At 43.6% G+C, this 21,362-nt stretch overlaps 1 protein-coding gene across 4 annotated transcripts in view; it reads right to left on the reverse strand.

The window, feature by feature from the left end:
• Positions 1–21,362, reverse strand: part of MYO3A (myosin IIIA) — a 2,295,212-nt gene that overhangs the window by 1,092,513 nt on the left and 1,181,337 nt on the right. For all 4 annotated transcript variants that reach the window (XM_069648154.1, XM_069648153.1, XM_069648152.1 and 1 more), the window contains one exon: positions 6,829–6,982. In XM_069648154.1, the coding sequence (XP_069504255.1) occupies positions 6,829–6,982 (154 nt within the window). The remainder of the gene's footprint in view (positions 1–6,828; positions 6,983–21,362) is intronic.

Genomic DNA, 21,362 nt, shown 5'->3' on the forward strand with positions numbered 1-21,362 from the left:
AATTCGCTTCGGCTACCAGCCGATTAAATGTAGCAACAGAAGTCAGTAGGTCTTGGCTGCCTAGTCGGAGCGATAGTAGTTCATCATCTAAGGCCTGACCCTGCGTATGACGGGCGAAGAGTTTCTCGACCTCACGTTGGAAACCAGTGTAATTGCACAATAATGGGTCACCCCTATTCACCAACGAGACTGACCAGTCTGCCGCATGATCCCCCAAGTATGACAATACAAAGGCCACCTTAGACTGATCTGTCGGGAACAACCCAGGTTTGCATAAGAAATGGAGGCGACACTGATTCATGAAAACCTCAAACCTTTTCGGATCTCTTGTAAAACGGTCCGGTGGAGCCAATGGGATGTTACCAGGGACAACTACCTGCACAGGGGGTACTGGTTGGGGTTGTGAGGGCGGACCTGCCATAGCTCCCCCAGGCAGTGGGGCCAGGCCAGCTTGTGTCTGGATCAATTGTCTGGCTATTTCATCGGTTTTGTCCCTATTTACCACTAGTTCTCACCTTAAGGCGTTTGTTTCAGCACGGGCCGCATGCACCTCAGCCTGCAATTCCCCTAACAACTGGGACAACTGGTCAACTTCTGAGGTCTCCAGAGGTTTTAAAGGAGGCTTCACTTCAGTCACGCTCACCTGAGTCTCTGCGGGAGCAAGGAGAACCTCTGATTCCCTTCCTTCCTCTTGCCAACTGTAGGAAATGTGATCTGTTAAGAGAAGGAGATATTAGTGTGGGGGCCCAGGTAAAAATCACTCCACCCCCTACCGCCTTCTTCCCTTGATTCTGATTGTTAAACTACTGGATGTCTCACCTTCTCTTTAAGGTTGGTGCGCTCTCCATCCTGCATCTGCAGGGGTGCTACTGGTGGTGAGAGCTATGCGCTGGGAGAAGTTCTGCCGTGGATCTGGCTGGAATCCGACTGTTGGTCCGGAGAGTCAGGATAGGCACAGTTAACTTCACTGGGTTGATCAGTTCAGGTAAATTCAGTTCGTAGCTTTGAAGGTACTGGTTACTTTAATGCATTCTATTCAGATGGTTCGGTCTCAGGTACGTTCTTGTATAATGATGTTAGCGCCGGCAAAAAGAAAATGTTCCATTAACTTTCATGTCATTTTCTCTCACAGGTCGGAAGACGTGAGCTGCAGTGAAGAAGGGAGCTGTTCCGGCTCCAACAGGGTGGCGTCCGAAATGAACAGGTGAGTTTTAGCCACGTGGGATTAACAGCATGTACTCACTGTTTGCCTCTGTTCTTTCCTTCTTCCAGGAGCAGCTTTGACGGTATGCAGAAGACGCAAGGTCGCGGGAAGGAACACTGGATCCGAACGAAGGTAAGCGTGTGCTTCCAGCAACAGAGAACACACAAAGCATGGGCCGGTCTCTGGGCATGGCTTATAAAGGCAGCCACGCTCAGAGACTAGAGCACACTGCTAGTTCCTGGTTGGCACACAGGAAGTAGTAATTCATCCTCTTTGTGACATCCTTTAATGGTGCATTGTGTGCCTTCTGTAAAACTGAACTGGCAGAAACAGCAGCTGATACATTTCAGACTTAAGAGTCCATTGTCAGGGCTAGATCTCCAGAGAATGCAGGATGTGCATAGTTACATTCTAGTTATGATCTTTGTATGATAAAGCTATAATACATGTTCATAATTAAACATTCATACCTGTCCTGCAAAGGACTTTTGTCACCAGTGGATTGAAAACCTAACAATAGACAATTTGAGAGGATATTTGATTTTGTGTCCTATGTACCTCAAAATAGTACAAAAGAAATGGGTATACAAATAAGTGAGTATCAAAAGGGGACACAAGTTGCATGTAATAGTACAAAACATGTAGTACTGTAGAAGGAAATACCTTGTCACATGTGTTTAATGAGTTTGGAAAATGGTCAGCCTGAAGGGTAGAGGCTCAATGTTAACATGTAGGTATTGAGAGAATACTCTCAAGTAGGAAACCCAGTATGTGTAGAGCTTACCAGTTGCTCGAGGCAAGGCTGGTCCTACACTACATGGTCAGCATTAGCGGTTGTGAGGAAACCGCTACGCTTAAACACTTATGTAAGTGTGTGTCAATTCACGACTGACAGGAGACGAACATGTGACAATCATGAATGCGATGATGTCATCATGCTGGTCCTACTCGTGTGCTCGGGCTCAACCGGCAACATTGTAGGCTACTAGTAGTAAAATAACATTACAGAAGTTCGTATAGAGTACCAGCGGCGATTAGTTTATGGCCAAAGGGATATGGCAAATATGAAATTCTGCTGTCCTGGCACATGCAAATAGCATAATTACAAAAATGTATTTTGAAACAGTGTTTTGAATACAGTTAATCATACTAAGACAATTCCAGCAACTTCTTAGACTAATATGAAAATGACATATGATAATGACCAACTTTTGCCAGAGCTGAGAGTCAGTGTCCAAGTTCAACCACAGACAGGGACTATTTAGAAATGATAGCTGTGAAGGCAACAGGCTTAAAGTTAAAACAAAAGGTATTTATTAACTTCAATGTCAGGATGGTAGAAAGCCTAACTTGCCCTATGCTAAGGTGGGATTTCCCTACCTGAACGTAGCTAAGAATAATCAGAGGCAAAGAGCTCCACTTACATGTCTGTCCATGACCAAAACCTATACTTGCCCTCGTAACTAAAGCTACTAAGTATGTAGGGATGTCAATAATCAAATAAATGGTGATCAGCACAAAGTTTGAGCTTCTTCCAGCTCTCAGCTTGTTCTTCACCTCCTCTTCCCCAAGTTCAAGAACGTTCCACAAAAATCTTAGGATGTACCTGATTCCAGTTCAAATAGTTCCCAAAACTCTTCATTGCTGCCTTTCCCAAGTTCAAAGTAACATAGTTCAAACAAAAAAGGTCTTGAGGCCCTGTCCTCAAGATGGTACTTGTAGTTCATCAAGTCTCAGGGTTTCCCTGCCCATGACTTCAACGTAGCTACCAATGTGTAATTCAGTATTTTCAAGTTCAGCTTAACAATGGGTCAAACTGGCACTCTTTCTCGTTTGCCTAATGCTCCTTCTTGGGCTCACTTGTCTAGGCGCAGTTGTCAGACCACTCAGTCCACCCATCGCAGGTTGCACAACCAGGACCCATTGACTATTCAGCCCACACAGGTTCTTCTGCATTTGTCCCTGTGTACAAGGTCACATTCCTTTAGTTTCTCCTTGTTGGCCTCTTGGCTTTCTGTGCAATATTTACACTCCTCTGGCTTCTCCTGATTAGCCTATTGGGTCTGCCATAACGTGTCACACACCTCTTGCAAGTCGAGTGCCTTGCCGCACTGCATTTACTCAGGAAGTTCACTTAGTTGTGCTCTTGTTAATGCTCCACATTTGGTTGCACTTGTTTACTTCCCCATAGGTTGTTTAGTCTTTATTAGCCATTTGCTTTGCTTATAAAGTTTATTTTCCCTCTCAAAATTCAATATGGTTTTAATTTTAGGTTTTCAGTGAATTCCGTATTCAATCTGCGTGGTGTAGCACTGGTTAAAACTTCCATCCAGTTCAGCATTCAATATGCGTTGTTGAACTCTATTTAAAACTTTAATTCAGTTTGGTATTCAATATGTATAGTTTTAGTGCTGTTCTCAACTTCCATTCAGTTCGATATTCAATATATATATAGTTAAGTGCTATTTTTTAACTTCCATTCAGTTCGGTATTCAATATATATAATGTAGCGCTATTTAAAAACTTCCATAATTTCAGTTTTCAATATGTGACACATCTTGCTTTGAAGCTTTCATTCATACGGTGCTTCATTTGTTGCACGAAGCCTAGCTGGAGCGCACCGTTTTTCAAATGTGTCTTTCCCCAACACTCATTGGTCTGTTGTGTCTCTTGCTCTGTCTTCTCTGGCTGCTTTCTCTGGCTTCCCAGGCTGGCACTCCGACCTTGGCGAGCCTTGCTCGCATGCCTGTTTGACTTCTGCATGCGCCAGCAATCCTGTTGCCTCACAGTAGACGTGGACAGCGTACTCTCTGTCTTCTTTGCTCCTTCGCAGCTCCCAGATGCTCAATCTCTGTCGCAGAGGCTCCCACACCTGAGGATTGTCAGCCGGCATCCTGGTCACACTTCAGGTCCCACAATGGCTGTCTCCCTACGGAAACGGTCCCCTGGTCGCTCCTCCACAGGCCTCCCTGTTGATCTCTCTCTCTCTTCAATGGTCTCCCTTTATAAGAGTATTTGTAATTGGGTCCTAGGTATGTAACCGTCCTTGCTAAGCTCTGATGATTACTGTGGTGTCCTAATATAATTTTCTGCCAGGTCAAAGGATGGGGTTGAGGTGAAGCCCACACCTCCTGTATTGTACGATCAGGGGTTTATCCTGGAAACCTCGCGATTTGTTCAATATTTCAAAAAAGTGGATTTGCACACAATTTCTTTAAAAAGTCTGTTTAAAGTGCAATTTTTATTATTCTTTTCTCAATTGTTTCATGCGGACTCATAGTCCTACTTGTGGTCAGCCGACATGTGTTTCGACCGTGTGGGTATTTATCATGGCAGTTGGTATGAAAATTGATGCCCCATTGGGGTAGGGTGGTGAGGAGCAGTCAGTCCTTTGGATGACGGCTAGGCTTGGAGTGTGCCCTTAAATGAAGTCAATGTGGATGCATACGTGCGTCTTGGTCCGTTAGCTCAGCAGATAGGACTGACTACTCCTCACCACCCTACCCCAATCAAAGTATTTGGGGAACCCTGTTTAAAAGCTATAATGAAAGTGGGAAAATAAAACAAGGGGTATGTGCTTTGTGATTTGCACTTATTTGCAACCAATCTAAAATTACAACAGATTTCAATCAAGGATCCAGTAGTTTGCCTCAGAGTCCAACATTTTGGATTTGAATCAGTCCAAGAATTGGTAAAATGCATAGCATTGCAATATATTTCTCTGATATGTGTTCACCAGTACTTGTAAATGGTTTCAGAGAAAACAATGTACATTGTTTGTTTACAACTGTATTCTAAGTATTGTTTCACCTTTCGATTTAAGGGAGAGTTGGGTTTCGGGTAGCTATAATTACGTACTCTTGATTGATGATTTCAAAGATTTAAATCAAACAATATTAATTTGTGTGTCAACAGTGTGAAGCATTTGGATCTGCTGTCTAGAATAGTCATTCGTATTTGTTTCTCTATGTAGAAATGTTTGTCGACTGAAAACATTAGCAGGATAAGAGCAGGCAAATTGCATTTTCCTTTCTGTTGACAAGATGTCTGTATTCATTTGAAGTATTGTGAATGACCTCCGCAGTGTTGTATGTTAGAGGACTACATTTAATTCCTCGATGAAAACAATATTATGTTTCTTGTGTCATATTGTAGGTTAAGATTGTTGAACTCTGAGAGTGTTAAATGAGTGTCATTGTTCCATAAAAGAATCACAAGAAGCGTGATCTCATTACACCATTGTCATACAGTTTGTTTTCAAAGACACTGCACACTGCACTACACTTATAGATTTTACACTTGGTTTACATATATCTACATGTATGGGGGGAACTGTAAGGTTACACATAGAGCTGAAGCTTAGTTCTTTATTTTCTTTTACATGTGCAATAATCAATGGTGTCACTGTTAACTGATTCATATTGCATTAGTAAGGTTGGTGCAGCATTCCATTATTTGCCTATGTATGATTTGATTTTTGATTTGATTCTTACATTTATAACACACATATCCCACAAGAGAACCTGGCAGCGAACTGCATCTAGACACCGATGGATTTGTAATGAGCTAACAACTTTTAACGATGCCAAGTGACTCCGAGAACTACGCAAACAAATTTCATGTTTCCACAAGATAGTTAAATAATGCATTTGCCATAAATGTAATGGAAGGGAATTCCAGGCTCGAGGGCCTGCAACAGAAAAACACCCGTCGACCCAGTTAGTAGTTCTAAAAGGGGGCACCGCAAACAGGCGTTTTTCCTGTTTTCCGGGTAGGCCGATGACTTACATGCTAGATTTCAAGTAACTAGGGGCAATGCTTTAAATGCATTGAAAGACAAGGCATAACACTTTAAACTGTATTTGCTGCTGCACTTGAAACCAGTGAAAACACCTCCAAAACTCTGACATCAATGTTTTCCGTGGTAATAAGAACATCAATAGCGAAGCAGAATTATGTGTGACCTGAAGTTTCTGAAGTTGGTATTTGGGTATACTGACCAACAGAGCATTACAATAGAGCAGTTTGGTTTTTGTAAGAGATCCCACCACAATTGGACGTTCTTTCTCAGAAATCAGCGGGATTAGAGGTTTTAGAAGTTTCATCTGTTAATAACAGGCCTTAATGATCTGATTTACCTGTGAATTGCAACTCATACTGGACTGCCAAATAACACCAATATTTTTTACTGTCTGTGCATAGTTGCCACCCAACAATAACAGGGTTCGACAGGGTACCGAGTCCAGCACGTTTGTCAATTTCTTTTTAGGACCAAAAACAATAATCTCTGTCTTTGAAGGATTTAATTGGAGCTTATTGCCCAGCATCGACATTTACATTTTTTTGGAGCATTTTAATATGCGCTCAACTGCCTCCGCCGGCTATCTTACTCACACATATATCTGCGTGTCATTCGCGTATGATTGGTAACACGGATTAAATGCAACAAATATAATGAGTAGTGGGCGTATATGTAAGTTAAACAATATTGGGTACAAGGATGAATCCTTCAGGACTCCATAGCTAACGGGCACAGGTCCGGACAGGTACGAGCGTATGAAGTATGTTACATTTAAAATATCAATAATGTCAAAAATGGAATGAATGTAATGTATTATACTTACCAATCAGAGTCTGGTCAGTTGCTCTGGGGAATCGAATTTCTTCATCAAGTAATGACAATAACCCCATGGGCTTCTGCAGAAACATGTCTAACAGAGGCCTGTTGTCTTCATACTCAATCACTCGTGCATCAACATCTTCATTTAGATACTCATTCTAAAAAAAAAAGAATTTAGATTTCGAATTTGAAATGAATAATTACATTTAAAACAGTTTCACATAAAATTGTTTATGGGTGTACTGTGCTTGCGATACATTTTGAATAACTAAAATAAACTGTGATGAATGCCTCCAGTGAGAGACGAAACACAGCCATGGCGAAAAATAAAAGGGCAATGCAAACATGTGAGTGATGTAAAAGAAAAACAAACAAGGGAAAGTATTAGCATTAGGTATGTGGTTAAAGCACATGGGAATGATGAGACAGCTGTAGAGAGAAACATACTAAAGAAATTGGCCAGTGGGTATTCCAGAAAAAGAGTGTGGTATTAGAGAAAAATGCATTCAGATTTCTAATTCAGAATTATGAGTGAAATGTAAAACAGATCCCTGCGAAAAGTGTTTGCGACACATTTTAAATGACCACAAACCTTACATGACAAATTCCTGCAGTCACTGACAAACCACGGCAATCCCGAAAAATAAATGTAAAAAAGTGTGCCATGCAAAAATAAACGAAGGGCATTAGGTATAGGGTAATGGGACAAGGAGGCAGGGGGGCAGATTTAGAGAGAAAACGATCCAAAAAATGCACTCGGTGTTAGAGAAGAATAGTGTGGGATGGGATAGAAATGGGGTGCCTCCACTTCCTCCCCCACTTCTCCTTTCCCTTTTCCGCAAAAAACGGTCAAAGTCTGTTGAAGGTCATTGGAAAAGTCATTTAGGGAAAATAAAGAGGAGGAAGGATATGTAAGGGGGAGATGAGGCTGTCACCCCAACAAACAGGACGCAGTGATAAAGCTGATCTGTCTTGCTTTATTTAACACCATTAACAATCTGCTTTGCCCAGCTACAGCCTTCATAATCATGCGGGCAGACTCGTGAGAAGAAAAGACCAGCCATCAAATGATAGATGTGCCCACACATGGTTAGGTACTCGCATCATATGATTGGTGCAGTGATGCGATCCCTTATGAAGTCAAATAAACCTACCTTCAGTCAGTCTTCGCCCATGTCTAAAGTTGTGACCAGTTAAAGGCATCATGTACCCGGGTGCAGCTCATAGGTCAACTAGAGCTTTTGGGTATAACATACCATGATCATTCTGCTTATTTATCTGTATACCACACAACACAAAGTACATTTCTACATAGAGCCCTCAAGGCGGCAAATGGTTGATGTAGGGGAAGGGGAAACCTCATGTGCAGTGATATAAGTGTAGCTGCTAAGGTTCTCAATATTGATTCGAAAGCATGGTCTTTAGAAGTCTCTGAATTGTAAGATGGAGATTGCTTGACAGATACAGTTGATAAGTTGATTTCATAAGGTAGAGAGCCTGCTGTATCCTCATCCAGTGTATCGGGACATGGGAGCTCATACACAGTTAGGTCTGCAACAAGCCAGGTGTTGCTACCCTATTCCGTGGTACCCCACACACTTGCCATATTGCTTGCTTTTTTGCACAGGCTGATCAAGTTTATAAGTTTAAACCTGTCCTACGTTCCAGAATGAGCTGAACTTGAGATCAGACTATGGGCTCGATTCATGGAATTCTTTGCACGGTGCAAAGTGACTTTGCACTGCCAACAAACACCCTGATTCATGGAACAGTGCAAAGTGTATGTTTGCAGTACAAAGTCACTTTGCACTTGCACTGCTCCATGAATCAGGGTGTTTGTTGCAGTGCAAAGTCACTTTGCAAAGTTCAAAACATTTCATGAATCGGGCCCTTTATGTCCCAGAATTAATCATGTCCCACTCATTACTAATGTCATCACCGACATTCACTCTGCCTTTCTTCGTTACAGGCTCCTGCAAATAACTAGATGTCCCGTATCTTATTAGGCTCATTCTGTGCAAATTCCAAAAAAGGGGGCATATAACTGAATACATTGTTTTACTAAGTATACCCTGCTTTGTGCAATAGTGGTGCCAGAATGCATTCCTCTTGAGAGTACAGTTATTTACAAAGAGCTACAATTACCTGAATAAATGTTGCATCTCATAGTGCAGATAAGCAGGTGACTTAAGAAAAAGGCCTGCACAATACTAAGGGCCCAATTCATGGAAGTTTGCACAGAAATCCTTCAAGGTCCGCACGGCAAGAAGGACACTGCACGAGCCTGCATGCAGATGAAAAAATGCACCCCCTGTATATTCATGGAGTTGATCATGCAAAGTAATCGTATTCGCAAGTCGCGGCCGGAACGCCCCCAACACACCCACATGCAAAGCATAAAAAGCCAGATCAGCCACCTTTGTGTGCGTCCCTTCGCACAAATACACACACCCTTCAAACAGTTCATTGGGTTCCGCGCAAGCAGGCATGCATCTCGGAGTCCATGCACAGGGTCCCCCCATCACTGTTCCCGGCACCCCAACAACCTGCGTATGAAAAATCAAAACTCGGTCTAAACTCAGACATTCTGCGTGCGAACATCAGTAAACCATTCCTGTCCCGGCTACACTGTTTACATGCTTACAAGAATGTTTGGAACCCTGGTTGTGTACACACCCCCCAAAATCCAACATGCAACCCCAACTCAATGCTGCAAATTCTACGTGCAAGTGCACCTATGCCTACCTTCGGGTGGTGGATCGTATGAAGGACTTGCACTGCCATTTAACGGCCGGGAGGCTGCACAATCTAATCCATAAATATTTCTTGTGCGGCGCAATTGTGGGCGTGCGAGTGACTGCCTGCAGGCCATCACTCAGAACGCCCATTTTTGAGGAAGTTCTTCAAATTTATGGAGTTCCGTCCCCTTCCCAGCCCTCAGTGCAAGCCATGCCAAGGCTCAGCGTGGAGTCTTGTGCAAGGGCCTCGATGGCTCGCAGAGACGCGTCAAGCATGCGTAAACTCCACGCAAGTCCAGGAAATGTACCAAACATTTGATTACATGAATTGACGAACAGGGATTTGCAGGCAGAATGGCACACAAGTACCCTATTTTCCACGCGATGAATTCCATGAATTGGGCCCTATGTGTACCTATATATCAGAGGGCTTCTCCCAAGACAGATGATTCCAAAGGACACTATGTGAAGAAACAATTTGATCCACAGTTCAAATGCCTCCCCGATCACACCCAATACTACATTGCAAGGAATGCCATTTATTCAGTATGAAGTACCCATAGGACTACATTTATACAAATACACTTTCCCTTACACAGAATGCATTTTTCATCAAGGAGCACAGAGGCCCCTTAAGAATATCTTCCCACAAAATAATATATGCAGTCTACCTTGGTTCAGAGCCCAGAATGCACTTTGGCTCAATAGTATGCAGAGGTGAACTCTTATTTACTTCAGGGTAATCCTCTAACAGAACTACATACCATAGAGTGCCCCCTGCCTCTTTGTGGATGAGTTTCCCTTAACAAACACACTTTTGCTGCTTGTTTAATTCAGAAGTAGGCAATCACGTATTAGGTAATATCAATTTTTATGCAGTGATTAAATCCTGAATGGACTTTTTAAGACTGTATACACAGGCAGGGGATATGAAATCTGCTCCAGAGGGATGTGGACAGTTTGGTCTAAAATTGCATTTGGTGGTGGGGAGAGAGAACCCCGGGGGTGGTGATGGTGAAATGAGTAGAGAGGAGTGGTCAGATTTATAGGGATTGATGATGAAGTCTCTGGCGGTGATGTGGTGATGTGTGAAGAGAGAAATATGAGGTTGAGTGAGTTACCTTTTGTCATGCAGAGGTAAGCTTTGAAAGAGTGCCAGGTAGTAGTCAGAGAGTGTAGAATCAGATTCAGGGCTGTGGGCAGTGGAGTTTTAAAGGACATTTAAAAACTCCATTAGCATAATCGTGGTCTCATGGATGAGGTGTTGAAGAGAAGGTCAATGTGACAGAAGAAAGAGTTAAATGGGTTATTTTTGTTTTAAATTATACTTGATTCAAATATTTACTAGTTTTTACAAGTTTTGTGAGGCTTTGAGATTGATATTCTTTATCTCACTTCGTTCCTTTAGATGAGAGTGCATGTTTATTTAAAGGTCTTTCTTTGCTGAACACAAAAGAAGAGAAAAGAAAGAAGAAAAGTTTTCTTGAATCTCGGTTACAGTTGTTATTCTGGATCCTTTCTTTCTTCAAGTTATTTAGTGTCCAGATTAAGACTTTCCATAAAATTTCCTACTGCAATCACCGGTTTGATGTCTTCTCCGTTCATCAGGTATGCCCACCAGTATTCTTCGTCCAAGCTACAGAAGTATTTTTTTTAAGATACATGGTTTCATTACAAACCTTTATCTATTTACACACATCTAATTTCATCCATCATCCATCCTTTCTTTTCAAGGGAGCCATTCTTGAGTCAGTTAAAATCATTCAAGTCATTTAAAAGAAAAAAAAGTGAATGATTTTGCCTCTTCCAAGCATTGAATACCTGGTGGTGGCAAAGACAGCAAGCCTTCCAAGTACTTTTCATCTTCCAGTCTTCTTTCTGATTCATTGGGTTTGTTCCCTTCACCTAGAAGTAAGTGCTCAATTTTGAATTTTATTAGGGGACATATCGGCCTAAAAACCTCCCCATGCCAACTGTTCCCCACCAATCCACCGGCGAGTATGAGGTTTTGGTCCATATGATGGTACCCAGATGGGGATAGTCCTTTTAGTTGTTAGTGCTGTACATCTCAAGATTATATGTTTTAGTGTCTCCTTCTGACTCCTTGTTTGGCAAAATCTAGAGGTGGAATCTTCAGTGTTAATTTCAAATATCTTTAGTGAGCTTTTGGTCGGCAAGCAGTTTAATTGTATTCTCAGATAGATTTTTTGTATCCTTTTACTGGGAAATTTTAACAAATGTCTTTGGGGGTTGTTGTATGATCTTTGGGTGTTCCACCAATCGAAATTGAACTTGTCGGGGTCCCCTTGTGTGTGTGGTCTGGATCCAATCAGCCTCCCATAGCATTTGCTTTGCCTTGTCCGGGTTGGAGATTGGAAGTTCTCTCATAATTCCTGTGCTTCTTAAAATGTCATCACATCTCTTTTTACATTCTTCCACTAGAAGTCTGCCTCGGGCCTTGTGGAGCTTTAATATTGTGTATGGGTCTGGAGTGTCTTTCATGATGAATTTCCTGAATAATGCCATGGTCTTCCATGCAACAATTCCATGAATTGAGGTTAATGGCAGTTTGTGTCTTATTGATGCTGGGGAGACTCTTTTCAGGAGGCTCAAAATCCACCTCCAGAATGAGCCCTCCATCTCCCTCCATAGTTTCCACAATAGTGCTAGTTGTGTCTCTGCACCGTGAGTTCATTTGGGAACCATTTTCATCTTGTAGAAATCCAGTGTAGGTTTTAAAGTGAATTTCCCATATTTGTTATCCATCACCTTCGCTTGGGCTGCTACGACTCTCACCCGAGCCCTTAACAAATTTTCCCAAGGTTTAGCTTCACTGCCTGAGCTTACTACTGTATGAGGGTACCAGACCTCCCCACCTCAAACTGAGCACAGATAACATGATAGGTTGATCAATGGTTCCAGTATTGCTAACATCAGAATTACAATGCTTTTTGGAGATAAAGAGTGCATGTGAGGTGACACATATTTTTAGGGTCAGAATGACTCAGGAAGTGAAGGGTGACTCGGGTATTAAACGCACATCATGAATATGTAAATATATAATCTGAAAACTGGATAGAAAATGAGTTATGCTCATAAGTAAATAACGATGTACTGTTTGTTAGCGAGACTGAACATGCTGAGATGGATTCTAAAATGGATTCCAAAAACAAAACAGTGTCTTGGGAGTGGGTGTCAAAAGGCCTGAATCATGCTGATGTTGACTATTCTTTGGCAGCAGTTCATTGTGAGATAAATCACGTCTGGGATTGTATATTTAGCAATGTTGGCAAAGAAAGCAGACATGATTCATAGTAAATTAGATAAAGGCATGGGAAAGCTATCAATTAGGCAAAACAGCTGCTTACTTGACAACAATTAAAATGAGCTCATGAAGTTTTTCACAGTATTAGCTGCCAAGTAAATTTGGCAAGACCTCAAGAAGTAGATAAGAGCTGTTTCTTGGCAGGCTTTAAAGAATGTGTAATTATGTTTAGATGAGTCTAAAATAAGCTTATCAGTTTATGTGTCAGTCAGCCAGTGCTTGCCAAAATAAGCTTATGTGGGCTGTGTGAGTGACAAATAAGCCAACCAATCAAAGACAAGGAGGGCTTATATTCTAGTTAAGAGAACCAATTAGACCTGTATCCTGAATTTGCATGAACGTGTTGCGTCATTGGATAAAGCATATAAAAGCAAGCTGATTGCAGCAGCTCAGTGTGCCTTTTAGTATGACTTTTTGAACCGTATAAAAGATGGCTGTGAATTTGTACCCATGCGTCACTTCCTCCTTTGTGCAGTCTCAAGTGCCAGAGTCTGCATAAGCCAAAGCTGATCAAGTTCAGAGGGACCACCTTTACACATGGCGACCAGGCAAAGGGACCCTGAAAATCTTCCAGGGACATGAACCCAGGCTTCATGCTGACATGCTGACAGAGATGGGGAGATGCCCGGGGAAAGTGACAGGGTAAGTAAATGAATCTGCAGTGTGCCCGCATTTTGTCAGGGAAGGTCTCCCCATGGCTGTTAGCATAATATTATGGCACACTTTGGCATGCGTATATTATGGTATGCATTGTGGGGACAGAGGCAGAGAAGGAAAAAAATAACATTTTATGAATATATTAATTATGGTAGAATAAAAAAGTATTCAGCAGTTCTCAAAAATAATCAGTAGTAATCAGTAGTTTAAAAAAGTAATCAGTGGTTTAAAAAGTAATGGGGGACCTAGAAATAGTGTAGAAAGGATAATGAGTGGTGTTTTTGTCTATATAGACAAGAGATAAGGAGATAAAAGGACCAGAGAGTCCTGGTCCAAGGGATTTCAGAAGAAGTAATTATACACTTCAATTGAAGTAAACCTAGGAGATGCAGAGGACAGGTCCCTGTAAAATAATGACTTAAACTCCCACCGGGATATATTTAGGGGCAGAGATAAAGCGAAGAGCGCTGAGGATTAATGTGAAGAGTTGACTACTTTGTCTGTCTGTTTATGTGTCTGTTTTAAATTGAGGTGTCAAGGAGCGACAATGAGTTGTACAAAGTTGAGATGAAGTCAAAGAATTATATAATTTATTTAGGGTAGGTGATTTGCACCAACCCAGAAATAGACAGAAAGTATTGAAAAGGCACAGGTCTGAGAAAATCATTGATGGGTGCGCTCATATGCGCTGTCTGAAATTTTATAGAGGAAAAACCAGGGAAAAAAATAAAATATAGTCAAAATTGTGACCATATTTTACCCTTTGAGGCAGGCAAGTGAAGGCAGATAGGGGGCTACATTATATATATATATATATATATACCGGTAACAGTCTTAGCAAGCCAAAAAGCCTTGCACGGTAGAAAACCGCTAAACACATCATGGAAACGAAGGAAAGATAAGGCATGACATGTAAGAGAAATCAGTCTTGCTTCAGAAAAGGAAATACAGTAAGAAAATAAGGATAAATAGAGGTTTTAAATTAATTTGACACAAAAACCGACACCAGATTCCTTTTCTCCAGCAAAAAGTGAAGTGAATGTGATATATGACATACTTTGAAAGTGAAACAACACAGAGATAAGTCATTTTGTATGCGATGTGCGCAATTGTCAGAAAGCCAGCACTGACATACATGAGTGAAATATGTTTAAATTTACGCTGCTGGGAGCGGCCAGAATTTCCTTTCAAAGCTAGAGAAAACCGTGATGCAGCCAAAAAGAATGATAAATAAGTTCTGGGAAAAAACAAAGTTGTTTTATAGTTAAAAACAGGGATAGTTCTGTAAAGTTAATGGAGTTGAGCCAGTCTGCACAAAGAAAGTAGCAATATGCTGTTGACAATTTGTTTTTTAAACACTAGCGGAGCCATGGGCAAAAAATGAGGACACCATGGGTCTCATCACGAGTTGGGCAGTAACGCCGGTGGTATTACTGCCGGCGCTATTAGCCCTACCGCCAAACCCCCCGCCACTATTAGCTCCAGATCAGAGGTTTACCGGAACGGTGAATGCCCATTCCCCATTGGGTCAATTTGGGAATTTCTCATTCCCTATTGGGCCCAATGGGGAAAATGCGCGCTATTACCACTGGCAGATTTCCTAAAACAGCATTTTTTATCATGGCATTAGTGCAGGTTTATTAAAAAACAGATTCTAAGGGAAGCGCTGGATTGGATTAATATATTGTGGAGTAATTACACCCCTGGTTGTTTAGTCAAGCGAGGGTGTATATTTTTAAGACATTTTTGATTTTGGGCAGGACAATTATATGTGGTTGCACTTTATTTTTTTTAATACTGTTTTTTAATGGGAAGTTATTCCCAGTTATTGTATGTGTGTGAGCTGGGGAAACACATTTGAGTCACTGTTTAGGTTCAAGGCTGTCTTTGTTGGGCACACACTAGATCACCCCTTATGTGTTGATTTTATGTTGAGCAAATAGCCATTTTTTGTTGGTGATTGATGGGACATTTTTGAAAAGGTATAGTTCATAAGGCATGCATGGGCCAATTGCACAGATGAGAAAAAGAGAGAAAATGTTTTTCTAATCGGATTTCAGTGTGCTGTGAAAAGGAAGACAGATTTCAAATGAAAGCACAGGAAAGTGCTGTTGTTGACCAGAATGATGAGAATATTGGTAATTGGGGACAGAGAGAAGATATGCGATATGCACCAGAATACAATGTAGAATCATGGAGATTTTATAACATGTACATTTTAGGCATATACACCAAGGCTAGAGCAGATTGGATAGGTTTCAAGAGGGGGGGCAGTGTTTCCCCCACTATAAAAGCAATTCAATACAATATAGAGCATTTGAAGAAGAAAAATGATGAATGTGTCTAGAATCACACAAATTGTGAAAAAGGTGTCGCTGAGAATAGAAATGTAATTATGAGTGCAAATTACAGTAACAAGTATATTAATGCAGTAATGAATGACATTAAACTAAGCATAGTGAGTATTTATGGGGAATAGCAAGAATACAAGAAACAAAACCATCTTTTTAGGTAGGAATTTTGGAAAAGCATGCTTTGATGCAAGAATTTGTATTTAGAATAAAGAAGCAGTGGGTTAATGAGATGAAGTGCTCACAAAGCACCCTAGGACTAAGGTCACACAATATGGACAAGTGGCATGATATAGTTAAACCATTTTTTTAACTTTGTTTATTGCTATTTATTAACACAAAAACAAACAGTCAGCACTGTGTGCTTACAATCCCATTTGCCCCCCCAACCCCGGTACACCCCCACCATCTCTCCAGGATATATCACTGTCCATGTGTCTTGATATGCATATGTTCCATGCCGTGAGTCACACCAGTCTTGTAATCGTGTAATCAGATGGAAGCATTGGCGCGATTCCTCTACCACATCCCAGATCTCGCCACTACACTGTTACACATTATTCATTTCATTTAACACTCGGCTTCTAGTGTAGACTACACTTCCTCTGTGTCTTCGGATTGTTGGATCAAGAAGTGTGTATACGCATCTCAATTATTACTGACATTGACGATTTAGGTTCAAAGACCCCCAGCCGTTTTCCGTATCAAAGCAATACATTATGTCTTACTTCCATTGTGAGTGCCTGGGGCTCCTCACCCCCCCCCAAATGCATTGCCACCTGCCGTTTGGCCAGTATGAGCAGTAGACTAATCAGTTTTCTGGTATGTTTGGGGACTGCTTTGGTACAACCCAGTAGTCCTATTAATGGTTCTGGACGTATCTTTTGGCCTATGACGCCACTAACCATATCAACTACCTCCTTCCAGTATCGTTGTATGATCAGACAGTTCTAAGATACATGAAGAAAGCCTGCATGTTCAGTGCTGCACCTGTTGCATCTCCCCATTGCATCTCAGAAGTAACCTTTTAGTTTAGCTGGGGTGTAATAAAACTGCTGTATATATTTAAAGTGGATTAGTTTAAATCTCACATTAATGGCCCCCTTTATTATCTCCATGCAACAATATGCCCACACATCTTCTGGAATTTTCCTCCCCAAGGATTTTTCCCTTTTTGCCCTTGGTGAAGCTCAGTCCCTACTCCTAGTGTGTATGTAAATAGTTTATAATCCGGATGTCACTTTACTTCTAACCATACCCTGTAGTAGTTTGTTCAGTATGGGGGAGATCTGGGGTTGTTCTGGGAGTGTGGTGAATACCTGGTGCAGTCTCACCCTTAAGCGGAAATACATAAATATGTCCTACATAAATATGTCCAGAGTGGACATTGCCCCCTTCTCTTTCATCTAATCCAGAGTTATAAATTTCCCTTCTGGGAAAAAATCCCCGAAGTTAGATAACCCCAGACTTCTCATCAAGTCTACAAAACCTGATTCTGCAGTAATTCGGATCCCTGGTACATGCACCACGGGAAGTCTGAGCGAGTGTAGAACCTGCCCCCTCTTTTTATGCTCAAGACACGTCCATGTTCTGCAGGTCATCTCCACTAGGTTCTGTAAGAATGACTGATATTAGGAGGTCTGGAGCTGCCACTGCTCTTTCCACTCCCACATGCCTCCTATCTCCGTGTGCCTCATACCAGTGCTTAAGATATCTCGCCTGTGCTACATTATAGTATATTTCAAGGTCGGGTAGTGCCAGTCCCCTCTCGGGAATAGGTGCCACCAACTTGTCCCACGATACTCTAACAGGTTTCCCCACCCACAAAAACAGTGAGATTGCTGACTTCGCATTACGAAAGTATTACCCGGGTATTCCTATTGGAGCATTCAGAAATACATAAATGAATCTAGGGAGCAGTGTAATTTTAACAAGGGATACCCAACCGTATGGAGTAAGGGGGAGATTTGTCCAATGCATCATTGCCGCTCGAGCTTGATCTAGGACTCTCAGGTAGTTGCTATGGGATACCACGGTTTCATCCCTCCTCCCCCCTTCCCTTGCAGCCTCTTCCTGGTGCCCTCCTCCATCCAGCCTCCCTGCCCGCCCACCTCCCCAACCCTCCCCCCTTATACGGACCCTCCTGGGCAGCCCCCTGCCCGGCAGCCCACCATGGCTAAGGGCCCCTTAGGCAAAGGGCGGCTCCTTTGGCTGCGGCTCCTGTTGGTGTCTGCAGGTGTCCGCAGGGGACGCCAGGCGCCGTTCCGCCGCTCCATCTTGTCAGCTCCTCCTGCTCCCTGGCCCACCTACACCTGTTCACTTTCCATGGTGTCTACACTTCACTGTGCCCTGCATTCTTGTGGTAAACTAGGTCCTTTTCTCCCCTCGCAGGATTCTCAAACTTAGGTGGCCTCTCCACTGGGTACCTAATATGCATTACTGTGTTTACTGTGTTCTGCAATTTGTGGTAAACTAGGGTTTTTTCTCCCCTCGCAGGATTCTCAAACTTAGGTGGCCTCTCCACTGGGTACCTAATACACATTACTGTGTTTGCTGTGTTCTGCAATTTGTGGTAAACTAGGGCTTTTTCTCCCGTCGCAGGATTCTCAAACTTAGGTGGCCTCTCCACTGGGTACCTAATACGCACTTACTGTGTGTACTGTTGTTCTGAAATGTGGTAAACTAGGGCTTGCCCCTCACTCCCTGTCCGCTTACTCTCGTCTGTATTCCCCCCCTCCCTCCTATTCCATGGTGCTCTCTATCTCGCCTATCTTCTCTAACTGCTTCTCCATTGACTATCCTGCTCTCCTCACTAAATCTGGTAGGAAAAAGTTTAAAAAGGACATCCTGGTCGCCAACCCAGGCCTCCCTATCGCTGACACCTACACCAGTGCCTCCTCCAAGGAAACTCTCACTGACATCCTCTTTTTCGTGCTTTCTCCTGACCTATGGACTCTTCATATGGTCTCTGTGTCATCTCCTTTCTCCTCTTCTCCCATTAATGGTGGCACCCGTTGGGATGTCCTCTTGGCCTCCTTCCATTCCTCCAAGGCCATTATTAATGTCTACGCTAATGGGACCGTCTTGGTCCAAGGCCCTCAGGCCAACCTTCACCTCTTTGATAGACGCTTCCCGTGCCTCATCAACTTCCTTTCCTCCCCTGCTGTCCCCCCTCCTCTGTCCTCGGCTACCTTGCCTCCACCCTCCCTCCCTGCCCCCTCTTGTGGTCCCTCACCTCCGCAGGGCGTACCTCTGATCTGTACCCCTCCCCGGAAGTCCTTCAAGGTTGGCAACCTTCTCCACATTGCCACACTTAACTCTCGCTCTGCCGTCAAACATTCCTCTGACATCTGTCACCTTCTTGAGGAACTGGACCTTGACGTCCTCGGTCGCACCGAGATATGGTTCACGGCCAGCTCTGTCACCAGCTTTGACACACTCCTACCTGACGGCTAGAAGATCCTCTCCGTGCCCAGGCCCAACCGTGCTGGGGGGGGGTGTGCACTTATCTTCCCTGAGTGGATTCCTGCCACTATCACTCCTATGCAGACTTACTCCTCTTTTGAATGCCTTGTCTGCCGACTCTCTCTCTCTTCTAGCCATTTCTTTACCGTGGCTACTATCTATAGACCCCCTGGTCAAATTTCTTCTTTCCTCTCCGAGTGGTCGGAACTCTCCTCCTCACTCCTGTCCTCAACCACTCAACTCCTCTTTCTTGGAGACTTCAACATCCACCTGGATGCCTCCTGTCCCCCCTATAGACACTTTTGCGACCTCTGTGACTCTCTCTCACTCTCTATTTTCCCGTCTGGGCCGACTCATTCTGCAGGGCACACTCTTGATGCTCTAATCTCTTCTGACCTTCCCCTCTCTGTCCCTCTCTCCACTCCTCTCTCCTGGAGTGATCACTTTCTCCTACCCTCCCACCTCACCTTCCCTACCCCACAGGCAAAGCCACCCTCTTCACTGCCACCCTCCTTCTCGGTCATCCGACCCATGAAGCACCTGTCAGTTGAGGCTTTCACTGCCTCCTTCTCGCCCCCCCTCCTCCTTCGGCTGACTCCCACCCTGACATAGCCCTCTCCACTCTTCACTCTGCTATATCTGATACTCTTGATATCCTTGCCCCTGTCATGAGAATCCGCCTGAAGCCCAAAGCCAAATGTAACTCCTGGTATGACTCGGATCTTGTCACCCTTAAACGCAAGTGCAGGGTGGCAGAGAGGAAATGGCGTTCTTCATATGCATCCTCTGACAAACTGGCCTGCCGCCTGCTCCAAAGGCAATACCGGCTCTCCGTTCTCACCAAGAAGAGAGCCCTTATCCAAGCCCGCATCTCTGCGGCATCTAACAATTCGGCCGAACTCTTTAAAATCTGCAAGGCGCTGGCCAACCCTGCTGCAGTCGCTACCGCTCCTGTCCCCTCCCAGGCCCTCTGCACGACATTGGCCTCTCACTTCATTTCAAAAACTCAGGACATCCTCCTATCACCCCCCCCTCTATTCCCTGCTCTTCCTCTGGCACTTCTGCAGCCACCCCTCCTCCCTCCTTCTCTGCCTTTCCCCTTTTTTTCTGCTGACAAGGTTTCGAGACAAGTCCGATCTATGAAAGTCTTGTCAAAACAGGTCCGCCCATGCTCCTCCAAAACCATCAAGGACCGCATCGACTCCTTGGCTCCTGCCCTGGCTGACTTCTGCAATCACTCCTTCGCCTCTGGAGTCTTCCCATCCCCCCTCAAGCACTCCCTTGTGCACCCCCTTCTTAAGAAACCCTCTTCCGACCCCTCCTGCCCGGATAACTACCGCCCAATCTCCATCACTCCCTTCCTGGGCAAGCTCCTGGAGAAACTGGCCATCTCCCAGCTTAATCTCCATACTGAATCTGTTGGTAGTCTTCACGACCATTAGTCTGTCTTCAGAGCTGCCAGAAGCACGGAAACTGCTCTCCTGAACATCCGTGAGGACCTGCTCTCGAACCTTGACTCAAACACTCTATGTGTTCTCATTTTGCTTGATCTCTCTTCTGCCTTTGATACTGTCAACTATACCATCCTGTGCCACCATCTCCGTGTTAACCTGGGTATCACTGGTCAGGCTCTGGCGTGGCTGACCTCTTTCCTCTCCAATCGACCCTGCCAGGTCCAACTGGGCTCCTTCCTCGCTGACATCTTTTTCTCTACCTGTGGTGTCCCCCAGGGATCTAACCTCTCTACCTGGCACTTCTTGCCCACCGTATCACTGCTCTCTGCCCTAACTTTCAGTGCTATGCGGATGACACCCGGCTCATTTTCAGGCTACCCTCGGCCTCCTCCTCTCCTTCCCTCATCTCTGACTGTCTATCTGCTATCCAGGAATGGTGTGCCGCCAGTGACCTCTGCCTTAATGCTAGTAAGACTGAGATTCTACTCATCGGCACACCCACTCCCTCCTTCCCTGCAGCTGTCTGGCCGGCCTCTCTTGGCCCTCTT

The sequence above is a fragment of the Ambystoma mexicanum genome, chromosome 2q (genome assembly GCF_040938575.1).
Source record: "Ambystoma mexicanum isolate Mex_15411 chromosome 2q, UKY_AmexF1_1, whole genome shotgun sequence".
Taxonomy (NCBI): domain Eukaryota; kingdom Metazoa; phylum Chordata; class Amphibia; order Caudata; family Ambystomatidae; genus Ambystoma; species Ambystoma mexicanum.